The sequence below is a fragment of the Oreochromis aureus genome, linkage group 7 (assembly GCF_013358895.1).
Source record: "Oreochromis aureus strain Israel breed Guangdong linkage group 7, ZZ_aureus, whole genome shotgun sequence".
In the NCBI taxonomy this organism is placed as follows: Eukaryota; Metazoa; Chordata; class Actinopteri; order Cichliformes; family Cichlidae; genus Oreochromis; species Oreochromis aureus.
In genome coordinates this window covers 21284799-21299366 of record NC_052948.1, presented here as the reverse complement: position 1 = coordinate 21299366, position 14568 = coordinate 21284799, and the positions used below count along the sequence as shown (strand labels likewise).

At 40.4% G+C, this 14568-nt stretch overlaps 1 protein-coding gene across 2 annotated transcripts in view; it reads right to left on the bottom strand.

Moving 5' to 3' along the window:
- cspg4 (chondroitin sulfate proteoglycan 4) overlaps positions 1 to 14568 on the bottom strand; it is a 75217-nt gene that overhangs the window by 26514 nt on the left and 34135 nt on the right. For both annotated transcript variants that reach the window (XM_039615821.1, XM_039615822.1), the window contains exons 2-3: positions 6628 to 6791; positions 931 to 4467 (exon numbers count right to left, since the gene is read on the bottom strand). In XM_039615821.1, the coding sequence (XP_039471755.1) occupies positions 931 to 4467; positions 6628 to 6791 (3701 nt within the window). The remainder of the gene's footprint in view (positions 1 to 930; positions 4468 to 6627; positions 6792 to 14568) is intronic.

The following is a 14568-nucleotide window of genomic DNA, read 5'->3' as shown; positions in this document are numbered from 1 at the left end:
CAATATATAATTAATAGCCCTGCTATAGTGTCTAATATAGACTTAAGACACATTGTTAGACAGCATTGTGAACAGAAACTTCAATACACATTTGTGACATTTGGCAACAGTTAGAGCCGTGCTGCAGATTTACGCGCAGGCAGATTTATGGTCATCTCGCTTTGAGAAGTTTTAATCTCGAGCCTGCGCGGAGCCTTGGAGTCTTTAGGAGCCGTGCTCACATACGGCAATATTTCAAAAGATCATACCGCTTTTCATTTCATTGTACAGACACACACATTGGAAAAACTCCCAGAAATAAAGTCAATATTTTACCTCTTGTAAAGGCCATTCTGTCAAGGCTTTGTTCAATACATATTTCAGTACTGTGTATACCGTGCAGTCAGCACTGTATATTTAATATGCATCTCGTACTGTAAAACCAGTGTATGTTCAGATTTTTTTATTTATTATTTAGACCTTAGTCAAGGTCTGACATATATCTTGCAATGAATGGATCAGCATTTTAAACTGCATTAATTGCTTCCATGATGAACTGCATGCAGGCTCATCTTATAAATTACAGTGGGATTCAGGAAGCTCCTCGGGGGATACTTAGTGCTCTGTTTTCTGCACTTAATAGAGTGCAATTTAGTACATAAACCAAATTAAAAGCAGCGACTGTAAAGTCATATTTAGCCCTGCTTTCATGTGGTTATAATATAGATTAAAAGCGGGGTATGCTTGGTGACTCATGGGAAAGATCTTTTTCACAAAGAGAAAATGTGTTTCTAAAGACAACATTTCTGCCATATGAAGATCATATCTACTACATAGTCTTTCTTATTAAATAAAAGCAAATACGTGCTGCACAACTTGAATGTCAGCAAAGCAAACTGTTGCTCTCTTAATACAAAAAAGTATTGTAATTACAGAATCAGTAAACAGTACCTTGAGATGATCATTGGTGATTACGGTGTGCTCTCCTTCGTAAGAAGTGATGGCGGCATTGACGACCACCTCAGGCTCAGACAAGTAACCTTGCTTAAATATTTTAATCCTGAACGTGCCCTCTTCAGAATGTCCATTTGCCTGCACAGTGAAGCTGAAGGAGTCCTTGGACCTCAGACTCTCATAATTGTGCTCATATGACACTACACCCTTTTTCAGGTCTTCCTCGGTGAACACTGATGCCTCAATCCCACTCACAATAATTCTGCCATCCCTGGGTGGGGATGTAATCTGAAACGTAATCTCACTGTCATGTCTGATGTCCATGTTGGATTCTGCACTCAGCAGGGTGGTATTAAGGGTTTTGGTGCTTCCGTGATCGATGACGATGATTGTGTTGTTCACCACTCGCAGGTAGGGTTCACCTGCCTGGATCTCAAGCACCGCAGTGGTCTTGTGGAAGCCATCTGACACCTGGAGTGAAAAGCGCTCCCGATCTGCTCCGTGGTGAATGAATAAGACTTTCTTATCTTTCAGGTCGGCTTGTGTAAAGCGGAAAAGGGGTTGTGATGGCTGTGATGTTGAGACAATATTGCCCGAAAGGATTCCCTCACGAGCGTAGACGATTTGACTGTCATTGAAACCCGAGTCATTGTCCTTGAACTGAATGACATCTGTTGTTAGCAGGCGCTGACCGTTACGGACCACATTGAGGACTTTATCCACTGTCCTCACAGGGGCATGCTCATTTTTGGGATGGATTGATATTCTGAAAACATCGCTCACAGTTCCTTCTGCATTTTCTTCATTTGCCAAAAAATGGAACTCATCACTGCTTGTCTTGGAGCCATCGTGCTTGTAAACGAGCCTTCCAGACTCAATATCTTCATTACTAAAAACTCTTATCGCCCCCTCAAATCTAGCAACTCCAGGTGGGGAATCCCTTATTAGCCGCCCATGCTTTGGCTCTTGAGTCACCCGATACACGAAATTAACAGAACTTGGAGACTCTAGCCAAAGGTAGTTTTTGTTAAGAGCATGCTCACTGCCCTCCAACACAACCAACTTCTTGTTAGTCAAAACGGGGGCATCCGCACTGGCAATGATATTGATCGGAAAGGTGTACAGAGGAGAGTGCTGATCCTCAGCAAAGACTTTGAACTGGAACTGATCTCTAGTATCTACAGCTCTTCGCACCCGGGCCCTGTAGCTAACGGCATTGTCTAAAATATCTTTTTGGGTGAACATGTCACCCTCACCCAGCTCTCTTTCTGACAACAGGAGGCTACCCAGTGTCGGGGGTGTAATGAGGATGTATTTGATTGTCCTGGGGTCTGGGGTTTTGTCAAGGACTTCAGCTTGAAGGTCTGTGATTGTTTGCTCTTCACCAGCCTCCATTTCCAGTGGTACCAGCTGAGAAACCTTCACTTCAGCAGGGGAAATCATGACTGCAAAAGTATTGTTCCAGAGAGAGAACCGCCCCAGATGAGCGCTGAATTGGATCTGCTCCAACACAGTATTTTCCTGGTCACTTGAGTCTGTGCTGACATACCTAAGGCGCTTCTGATCTAAATCAGACTGATGAAAAGTTGTGACTTGTTTGTACACTCCATCATTTGTCAGAATCTGCAGTTCTCCAAACACTAGAGGTTGTGTGATGTTATACACAATATCGCCATTACGAGGATGAGCGAGAGCAGCCAGCTTGTGATTGTCTATGGATGCATTGCTTCCTTGTGACAAAAGAAGGCCAGAGTTAGTGACAATGGTTAAATCCGGTTGTATCACGGACAACCTAAAAGTAGTAAAAAGGCTTGATGATCCTTCAAAAGGCACGTTTAAGGTCATCATACCAGTACTACCGCCTCTGTGTACAAAATAAATATTTCCATCTTCCAGGTCCTTACAAGTGAACTCTGAGATGCTTACTCCTGGTTTCTCTCTGTTTTCTAAGTAACCAAAATCCTCGGGAGGCTCTGAAGTAACAGTTATAATTAAGTCAGAACAATTGAAGTCGAAATACAACAACCTCATGATGTTGGTATTCAAAAGAGTGCGGCCATTTTCAGCGATGGAGATTTCCTCTATATCAAGTTGTGGTGTATCATTAACTGGAAGAATTTCAATTGGGAGGACATAATTGTGAGGAGTTTTTAAACATTCTGGAAGGTAGAAATTGCTTTGAGCAACCACCTCTAAATAGATTTGATCTGCAAGCCTTTCATTTCCATCATGCATATACTTGATTCTCTTATCGACAATATCAAGAAGAGTAAACTTTTGAATGTGTTGTCTGTTAATGTTCATATCCACCAAGCCATACGAGGGAAGACTCATGAGAGTAAAGGTAATCTGCGACTGTTGCATGTTTGCAGCACTGAGGTCAAATGTAGGGTTTAAGTTGTTGATATCAAGAAAAACCTCTCCACCTTCTGGCACTTGTAATGGGGTGACATCTAGAAGCCTGGTCACATTTCTAAATAACTCTGTCGTGTTTTCTGTTGGGTAGCAGTGCAGTTGTTGATTAAAGTCAACATAAATATGTGGCGTACTGATGGTAGGGGAGGTTGAGGTTAATTCCCCTTCATAATTTGAGTAGTCATAGTCCTCTCCTTCACATTTAACATGAATATCTTTGGTCACCAAAGCATCCTGCAGGTTTCTGTCTTTCTGATTCACTTTAATTTCTCCCAAGCATCCAATGAAGGATTCGTCTGTCAAATCTTCCAGATAGATGTGACTTAATGGCCCATTCTCATGGAAGAATTCCTTCATTTTTGCCTGGATGCCCCCTAAATACAGGCTTCCGACCAAATCCAGTTTTTGTGATGGGTCAAGGGAAATGGAGGAAGACTGGCTGTCTACATTAAGAACAAAAGAATCCTGACTGATCTCGATCTTAACTCTGTGCCACTGATCATCATCCAGCTTCACTTGCATATTCTTCAGGGCCTTAATACCATTACCAAGGTCTAGTAAACCTGTGAGATAGCCTTTCACAACACCAACAGCAATGAAGTCAGAATCTTGGCCAGGATGGAAAACAAGTAAGGCATCTTCAATGGTGGTTTTCATTAGAAATTCCAAGGCCCTTCGAGAACCACTACCTCCACTCCAGGTGGAGAAGGATATAAAAGAATCAGGGGTGCTGAAACTGGTGGTCTCGCCATCTCCAGCCTCAAACTCACTGCTGCAGGCTTCCTTTGTGTCTTGGCATCGTTTAAACGTTGAAGTAAGAATATCAAATTGATGGGATTGAAATTTGACTTCAGTCATACAGCCACGAAAAGGAGTAATGGCATTGCTAAGGTATGAAGTATTCAGGTTTCCAGGTCCTCCAAGCCAAATGCCCTGGTCAATATTGAGCTGCCCCCCGTCATTGCTCACAGGAACATATGTTGAAAAGACATCATTAATTGTCATGGTAAGCCTGCCTTCTTTCAGGGTCAGTGAGACTTTCTGGTCCAGAAGATTGTTCATGTATGCTCCTTCAGATGAGGACAGCGTGACCTCACCAGCCCCCATGTTCATCCGAGCCTACGTGAAAACAAACATCATTTATTTCATTTGAAAAATTACATTGCATTGCATCTTTTGTATATTGTGGAACACTGGGTATTTATGTGTGTGCATTTAATTGGAGCTGCTAATATCCTTTGTGGTCTTGAGCAATCATTTTGAAGACTTTCTTTTTTGACATTGGCTGCTTTTTTTTTTCACTCCAGTCCTTGTACCTGACCATTTTCAAAAGAATGCTTTTTATTATTTGTTTGTTGAGCTACTTAACACTAACCCATGACTCATTAAAGCATTAAAAAAAGCATCTAACTTAAGGAATGATCCAGTACTGTGGCTACACATAATACAAAGAATCCAGCAAAGACCCTACACAGGACTTCAGAAATGCATCTGATCCATCTACTGTTTGCTGAGGCATCATCAGAAATGGTCTTACTGGAATGGTGTGTGTCCTTAAGGAAAGGAAATGAGGAGAAAAGGTTGAGCTACGCCAAATTACACAAGAACTGGTTTGAAAATCAGTGGGAACAGTTCTTATGGAGGGATGAATCCAAATTTGTAAATTTTGGTTTAAATCATCAGCATGTAGAGAGTCATGGTTTGGGGGCTGCATTTCAGTCAGCGGTGTTCGGGATCTTGTCAAAATTGATGGAATTAGGCAAGAAGAAAAGTACAGTCAGATTTGTCAGTTTACACCATGCAGTGCCATCTTAAAGCTGTCTGTTTGGCAATGGCTTCACTTTTCAGCTTGACTATGATACTGCCAATTCACTAAAAGAATCCCAGAACAGAAAAACACACAATGTGACACTGTCAGTCATGTATTGGTCTCCCCAAAGCCCAGACCTCAACATTCTTCAAGCAGTGTGGGATCATCTAGTCAGAGAACAGAATAAAAAGCAGTTTTTTTCCTTATATACTGTATTTTCATGTATCTTTGTATTTCCTGGGTTCAATAAGACACTCCATCAATTTCCCATTTTTCAAGAAATATAAAGAAATGAGTGGTTGCCTCAAACGTTTTGTCATAAATGAACACATAGCAATTATATAAAATGCTTTAAACTGTGGTCATATTCATTGCTAGATCCTGTCAGTTACAATTGATTGCAGGTTAATTATTTGACTAATTTACATTTTTTAACAATATAGAACATTCAAGCAGTTCATGACAAAACCCAAGAAAATGACTAAGAAGTGTTTCAGTGAATTAATTAATTAATTTAGAAAATGAATTAATTCCCAGAAGTTTCACTAATAAAATCGGAAATCAGAATGTTCTTTAAAAAATGTTGAACTACATGATTCTTCAACATCACACACAGATAAGGCAATTTCATTTTTGTGGAGCCTTGACTCTATTTGTTCAATGTATCCCTGAAAAACGTCGACTAGTAATATTTCCTTTTATTACAAATAACCTTTGATTTCTCCTCACTGAAAATGCAGCAATATTGTCCCTTCTGGGGAAAGTCTGTATGTCTCAGTCGCACCGCAACTGATGAGAATTTTACTGCTTTAATTTATTATTTATTTATTATAGACATAAACAGTTTTCATTCAAGTGAGAGAACTAGAGACGACAAAAACCCCCAAAGAATCAATCCACCTGTTTTAGAGGGACACCTGATGAGATGTAATAGTTTATTGAATTGAAACAGAGTTCACGACTACTTTAAAAGTCACACGGTTCATAACCCATTGCACATTCTGTTTCTTCTAGTAATTTCACTCGTGATGTCTTTGGGATTTTAATGTGTGAGAAATTACGCAAATTATCCTGATGAAATGACTATTTTGAGGTCTTTTCTGTGTGTAAATCACTTTAGCTGCTTATTATTTCACTATAACAAAACATACTGAAACAGGACACTCTGTACTATGCAAAGGTGACTTTGACAATAACATATTTCGCACTGTAGCTGAAGTTTCTTGAAGTGTGGAACTACACCTCTACAAATACAATAAGTTATGCTGGTCTCAAGGTGCTTTTCGTTCTTTCTGAGTCCTTAGACTTGCTTCTTCCATAGAGCTGCAAATAGAAATGCAGTTGTCTGTTTTAGCCTTTTCTTTTAAACAGCTGCTCTGTTATTGAATTGGTTGTCCAATAGGTGCAAACACTGCTTTGTTTAAAAAGAGTTTTAAGGGCTCAGATTATTGCCATGGCTAAATCCGCACCTCTATTTTCCCATTTTGGAGCTCAAGGAACAGGTAGTCCTCGTTTCCAGCAGCCAGGAGTAGCAGCCCGTTTCGTCGACTTGTCTTGAACTTTAGTGACAACTGGAAGGTGGAGACATCTTGAAAGGCGTTTAAATGGCAGAAGCTGTCCCCAAAGTAGGATTCTGTGAAGAGTGAATGTAGGTTATAGCATCTGAAAGTATAATATATGGATTATGTTATCCTAGACATCAAAGACATTTCTGTTTTTATACCCTGCATACATACACAGACAGTATTTTCTTTCACTTTGCACCATATGTCTTGTTTGTGATTTTGCTAGGAAATGGCACCAAAATGTTTTGTAGCTAAACATAAAATAGCCTCATTTGCATGATCATTTGCATTGTCTGCATTGTGGAAGCATAACATGGCCTACTACAGTGGCCCACACAAAAAGACACCTGCGCAGGATGACACATTATTAACTCATCCTATAACTGCTGACTGGCAACTCCCTGAATTCTGATGTGGAAGTTTGGCGAAACCAATTAGAGGAGCATTTTTTTAATACAGTCTCATGTTACAGTGCAACTTTCTCAGGCACTGATTTCTATATTATCAGGTGTCCTCCAGCTGCTCCTGGCTGAAGAGGAGCTCCGGTGGCCTCAAAGGGATTCTCTCACTGAGACATCAGTCATTACCCCTGCGGAGATTTTTCCGGGCACATAGAGTCATGGGGAGCAGGATTTCCCAGGCTTGAGCTGTCTCATTTTCAATGATATGCTAATTCAGCCACCTGCCTCGGACTGTGCTCTTTCGAGCCCTTGACAAAATGTAAACCAGGGAGGAAGTCAATTATTTTCCAGTGCACATGCTCTGAAATTAAACTGGACCGCCTCCAAGAACCCGTTTCCTCAGCCATGGGTTTTCCATGGCTTTAGCCAAGAGATATAGAATTAGTCGCCCACTTGCCATCACAAGGGTGATAGTCCAAGACACAGAAGCTCACAGTGAAGAAAGCAATGTTCTGATTGGCCAATGCTAATGCTTTGGAATATTTGGAATAGTCCAGCAGAGAGATAGAGACAGTGTTGTGTCAAAGTTCGTAAATTCCTGGGAGATCATGAGGGACAAAACGTTCCCTCAAAATCAACAGTAGCACTGACTAACCTAGCAGGTTTTGTGTGATAGGGCATAAAGGAGAGGAGAAGAAAATATGACAGGCTCGAGAATTCACATTCATAACTATAAATGGAAAAAAGTATTTTCTCGGGACTGAAACAAATGAGTGTGTGTGTGTCTGTAAAGGACAGCCCATGTCTGGGTTGCGTCTACATTAATGTCATGCTGCCAACTTCAAAACACTGAAGGCTAACTTTGTCCTTTTGTCTCTCATCCTGTAAGTGAGCCTTTCCATTGCGGATCTGCAACAAACATTGAAAATGTAAACAAAGACAATCATTTTGATGTCAGCAAGAACGAAAGCAAAGCTTTTATCGTCACGCCCACGGTTCTGCGTTTTAACTAAGAGGCATTTAGTTTTGGTTCCAGGGCTGCTCTGTCATGAGCAAAGTCAGTGATGAATGGTCTAAGCACAAGGCCAAGAACACAGAGAGACTTTTCACAGTCACAGAAACGCCACGGATATCACAAGAAGTGGATTTGACATTATCACATGTTAAACTTTGTAATGCATACTGTGTGAATAATAACAAAGAAAGTGAAAAAAATCAGAAAGCCAACTAAATGACAATGAAATCAACCCTGACAACTCAACAAGGAAATGTTACAGAACATGGAATGTCATTTGTACAAGAGAGTTGGACGAAATTGTTGCAGTTACACATCATTCATTTTCAAAATGTCACTTTTTGGAGTCTATTGTCGTTAGCTGTTACTGACTGCGCCAGAGGCTATTATAGTACAGTTCAGAGAGTTTTTGGTAAAGCTAAGGTATTCTAAATGAAATACTAGCGCTAATTGCATAGGACCCTCTAGGCTGAAACTGAAAAATGGGGGAACAGAATCTTTTCTTACAGGCAATTGCATTAACAAAGAAAATCGCAATGAGCTCCATGGTTCTTAAACCCAAGCTTTTGTTGGATTGTTCACTGAGCATGGGGATAAAAAGCTGAAGGAGAGAGCGATGCCAAGACAATTCTGCCTGGGGATTTTCTGGTTCAAATTCAGCTTGCTGCTGTTGCCTTCAGGAAAAAGAAGCACATTTTCTAATGATACACACAAAAGCTTTACTCTCTGCAGTGTACCTGGACCTGGAATTCATTAGTTCTCCATCTAAGCTGTGTAAAGCTCTGTGTAGAATAGGCTTCATGTAGGAAAAGCACATTTTCAACATGCTATCTGTATAAATGTCTCGCTCTGTGACACTTCTTTTGTCTCTGCACCCTTGGTTAAACCTGTTCTGTGTTAACACTTCCTAATATGTTTGCAAAGAGATACCTCCAGGATGACAGAAAAGGAATTGTGCATCACACAAACCTCTTCTCTTCTCCTGCAGTATAAGACTAAGCCACAGTCTCCATCTTCCAGGCACTCGGTGCTGGATGTAGATGGGAACTAGCTGAGGGGATTTTGCTGACAACGCATCATCATACAGAAAGGAACATCATCGCTCCCAAAGGGTGTAGGCTGGAGCTGTGGCTCTTCTGCCACACTTGGTGTCAGTCTGTGTGTTGAAGTTTAACCACCCAAGAGCACAGTCTCTGATAAGCTTCAACTACCACACCCCCTTAACACCACTTTAACACAAACCATTCTGTGTCAGGCAGAATCCTGGTCTCAGGCCAATGCAGATGGCTATAATTTGATGACTGACTGCACTTGTATTTATAATGCTTGGAGGAAACGGAGTCTTCCTCCCTTTTAAGAATCGCTGGATGAATTACCCTTTTGTCTTCCTCTCCCTTTCCTCCTCCTCTTCTCTATCCTCTTTTGGTCCCAGTCTAGTGACACATGTCCGGAAAAGCTATAGGGAAGAGAGACACGCTGACCACAAGTGCCGGTAGGTTGGAGACAGTGAGTTGACTTTGTGTCCTGTGACATGTCCGTACTGATCAGTCAGAATCGCTTTAGTCCTATTTTAAGTGAGTGTGAAGATTTGGCAGATACACATGAAGTAAGGATTCAGGGTGCTAAATGACTCATTACAGTCACTCAAGGAAATCTTTAAACTATATGCAGAAAATTGTGAAAACCGATATCCTTGAAGTTTGTGTTAACTGCATAAACAGAATAATGCTATTTTATTTATTGTACTTATTCTGTTTGTTTGAAATATTTAGCAGAAGAAAGGACCTTGTGTGTGGTTCTCTTCTCAAATTTTGCCATGGTAACACTGCTTGGAATCCAAACAAACCACCTACTTGCGTAACCCATGGTTAAGCTATGGTTAGCTTGGCTATAAATAGAGGTTATGTTTGCCATTTCTTTCCTTTGCTGGGTTTTGCCTACTGCAACAGGGCATGATGGCTCAAGGATATGAAGAATAGAGTGTTGTTAACCACAGATAGAGCCTGAGAGCTTATAAGTGCAATATTGTTTTTGCCACATGGCAACTCAGTCCTTACCACGAAACAATTATAATCCTTTGCAAGGGTCAATAGCACTTAGCTCTGTGGTAAACATTTGTTTTCTAATTGTTTCTGCAGACAGCTCAACGTACTGTTAGGGTTTGGAAGACAATAGGAGAAGTTGCACATTACAACTAATCAGCTAAGTGAATGGTCTTGATCATTTATTGTTATTTATCAAACCAAAATGCCAAGTATCCGCTGTGAGTATTTCAAATATCATAGTGGAAGAGGATGGATGGGGTTTCCACACTGCACCAAAGCTGCAACCTTTCTTTAAATTGATTTCTTTACTATCCTTTGCTACAGTTACAGAGCCTGTGTTTTATATACCCACCATCCACCCCAGCCACCTCCCTCCAATTCTTTGCTTTGACAGATGCTAAATAAAATACGCTGCTGAGCATAATCAAAGCAGCATTATATAATTAACATAATATTCTTAATATACCATAAGTTTGATATAGGGTGTGCTTTAAGTCATAACTATATGTCAAAACCCACTTGGTGGGAGCATCAAACTCCAGCTGTTGGCCCCACCCAGCCAGGAGGTTCAAATCAAGAATCTTCCTGTTGTAAGACAAGAGTGCTAACCACTGGATGACATTGCCATCCCTTAATAAACATTCAGATTCACTATATTAATACAGTTTTCAAAAAAAAAAAAAAAAAATCCAACAGAGGAAAATGTTCTTAAAATGTGCTCAGGAAGTGAGCATTTTGGCAAAAACATTTAGAGACTCTGGATACAGCACTCTCCATAAGACAATAGTCCTAACTCCGGCGCTGTTAAACAGCAGAGAGCTGAGCCACAACTCTACATACCTTGACAGTGCTGCTTTATGAGGACCCCTTCCAGACTTTTCAGAAGTCACCAGGGACGCACTTTTACAGGCTTTAAGGAGCCATTTCTCAGACCCAGCTATGCTAGTGTGAAAGCAGGCTGCATAATTCTAGCCCCCTCCCTCCCTTTCAAATCCCTATCTACTTCTGCATCCCTCTGAGACACTCCAATCACAGCCAGATTGAAGAGGTACAATACTTTTAAAAAAGGCTTGTGGAGGCCACAGCTGGAAGCCTCCTCCCTGGCAATAACCTACAACTTTTCAGGCTGTCTCTCTATAAAACGCACGCTTACAAAACAGACAAGGGGTAGCGGCAGCAACGAAAAATTATGACCTTTCTCTGTGAAAAGAGAATGGAAGTGCAATGTAATTTTAGCTTAGGTAAATGGACTTGTGACAAAGCACGGAGTGGAGGATGTGAAAGACTCATGCTGTCTGGATTTGTGCTCTGGTCTGAAAAGCTTGGTCTCTATGCAGAATGAAAGGCAAAGCTCTCTCTTTGGAAAGACATAAAAGTGGTAGTCTCTTTAATTTGTGTAAGTGAAGACTAATGACTTTCCAATAAATAAATAAATAAAAACACACAAAACTGACAGAGACATTTCTATCTTTTTTGCCCATTTGTTTTCTTCAGTCATACATTTTAAAGAGTTTAAGAAGGAAAAAAAGAAGAACAAATCAGTGGTTCTAGGGGAGTACCCTACCACTGCGTAACATCCAATCCCATGACTGGAAAACCAAAGAACAGTCTTGTTGTATACTCCAGAAAGTTGCCACGAACACCTTTTTACAGCATGTACACTCTCTTGCACAGCATCCAGGGAAAATATCCCCTCAAAAGTTGGGCTTCATTCCCCTTAAATGCTAACTGAACTCTTTCAGGCCACAGCAGACAAAGATATATTTATGGTAGTTTAAAAGCACACAATGGGGCATTCTCAAATTTTCAAGCTATGCTTTTCCTGAATTTCAATTTGCCAACCACTAAGGTGTTTGATTAATTTGGTCTCTTGGCTCCTAAAACTCGGCTAAAAGACGTGTCGGTCCTAATGACTTCAGTTGATGATGTCACTCACCGAACAGCATTGTAAGATAAACATAGCCATGAACAGATGCATTGTAGTGATTTGGGGCTGTGCTGTAGTTTATGACCGACTAATACAAAGCGTGGCACTGTCAGCCCAGCTAAGCTACGGAAACCATGGACCGCCATGGTCCCGCTCAGTGAGTCCTGTTAAAATAATCTCTCCGTGACATCAGAGGAGTGGACCGCCTCATAGGATTTCAACCTGCAATTCCCCTAACAATAAATGACCCACACTACGCCTGAGCACACACACTTTCTGTCATGTTTTGAAAGAGATCTTCTAACGTGTGATTATTTATACATGTAGCTATGACTTTCTCTGTTTTCCCTCAGCTCCTGAAATTGCTTATGGAGCTGAAGGACATTTAATGAAGTCTCACATGTGAGAAGTGACTGCAACAGCGTGTCAAGGGAGCACACAGGAAGGAAGAAATTGCATACAAACTATCAAATCTACTTTTTTTTTTTACAGTGATATCTTTTGCATCGTTCGGAACAGAAAGTGTACTGTCCTTCTGTGCTTTCACATCTGAAATCTAATTAGAGGCCAACTGAGGATTTTCATTAACCTACAGTGCTTGACTGAAAAGAAGCTTAAAGGTGAAAGAATAAACTGAGAGCGCAGCATGTAATACATGGGTAGCTAGAACGGTTGGGCCTTTTTTTCCCCCACAGCATTGATGGATCAAAGAGTAATAGCAGCAGGAAATTAGCACGCAGTTAAGGACAGCCTCTTAAGTTTCTAACATTTACAATGTCAACACAAAATGGGAAAGAGGTTCTGTGTCCTGTTGTTATGTTGCGATTAGCACGGATAATTAAACTAAATTATTTTAATGTCGGTTATTTTAAGCCCCTGTTTCAAAGTGTGATACCACATCATACCCAGGTTAAAGTCTGGATTTAATTAATAGACATCATAAACCCCTAATTTTCCCATAACAGAATCTCCCCATCATTATGATTTATCTGATACAGCCTATATCAGTATGCTGATATGAGTCCACAGCACACACACAAGTCCATCTCTGAAGGAAACTTTTTCAGTTTTCAGTTACATTTTCCTCAGGTTTAGTCAACAAATAGCTTAGCGAGGTTTTGAAAAAAGATCACGGTTAATATTAAATGGAACTTTTTAGCAACTTTTCATCCACCTCTTGGGGAACTTCTCTTGGCAGAAGCCCTGAAGTGGAGATTATGCTCGGTTTTGGACATACACAACTGCAGGCTCCATGGACCAGTAGCCATTCCTGTTATATTTCTTTTAAGTCCACTGGAAGACCAGCTGAAGGGTGCATAGGTAGTTGGCACATGGTAGTGCAGTCTCTGTGCAGATTAATCCAAAATTAGCCAGTATGTGGTTGTCTGCTTGGAGTCTCCTGCTCATCATCTGGTGATGAAATTTGCATCACTGCACACTTGTGGATGCTGAATCTATGACACACATTTAAAGTTAACTATTCCCATCTGCTGGCTTAAGTTTTTAGTTTATTCATTTTTACTTTTTATTTTTAATTTCTCTTTGGTTATCCTCAGGAACCAAAAAATCTACTGGAAGTACATGTATCAGCTTATTTCCTGAATGTACTGTGTTTAGCTTAATGAGGCACAGGAGGTGTTTAGAAAGTTTCTGTGGATATTTTTTTTATATTTTTTTGATACCGCTTTCCATAATTCTTTATCACACTTGCAGTATATTGTATCTAACTTAAACACACCTATTTGGTTGTTTTCGAGAAGGATAATCTGCCTCTAAGTATGGTGGAACTAGCCAGAGGCTAGTTAGCGTAGCTTAGCATAAAAGGATAAAGCTGGAAAAAGTAATTAGTTTTGATAACAGTAAATAACATGTATGCCAACATATCTCTATCTCAGTGTTCCACAAACAAATTTTAGTTTGCATATAAATGCTACAAGTTGAAGGGCATATGGCTAATATATGTAGCAGCATAGCAGGCTAAGCTAAATAGCTCCTGCTCCCAGTTCATTTAGCTTACACTGAATTCAAATAGGCTCTTCCCCCCCAATTTTTCACTTATATCAACTGAGTAGAGAGCATCTTGGTCAAAGGAGACATTTTAGTATTCTTTTCAGTTTGCAAGCTTAGTTAGATAAGTAGTCACAAGGGGCCTGTGTTTCTGTGTTGCACCTCAACTCTCCCCCTACAATTAATATTTCACTTAATATCTCCAAACTATGCTCTTGAGGTTTGTGTCTTCCGTTATGCTTTGGGTTTTAATGTTTTCATAATACATATGGCTGGTGCGCTGTTGCACACTACTGAGAGTGCCTGAGGCATTTTTGGAACTGCCACAATTTAAGTATGAATGAGAAGAGAACACTTGACAGCACCACCGTTTGGTCGTGTAATTTCCACAGCCACACTTTTTTTGGGGGGTATTGAAAGTATATGTCTGCGTGTTTGCTCTCATCCTAA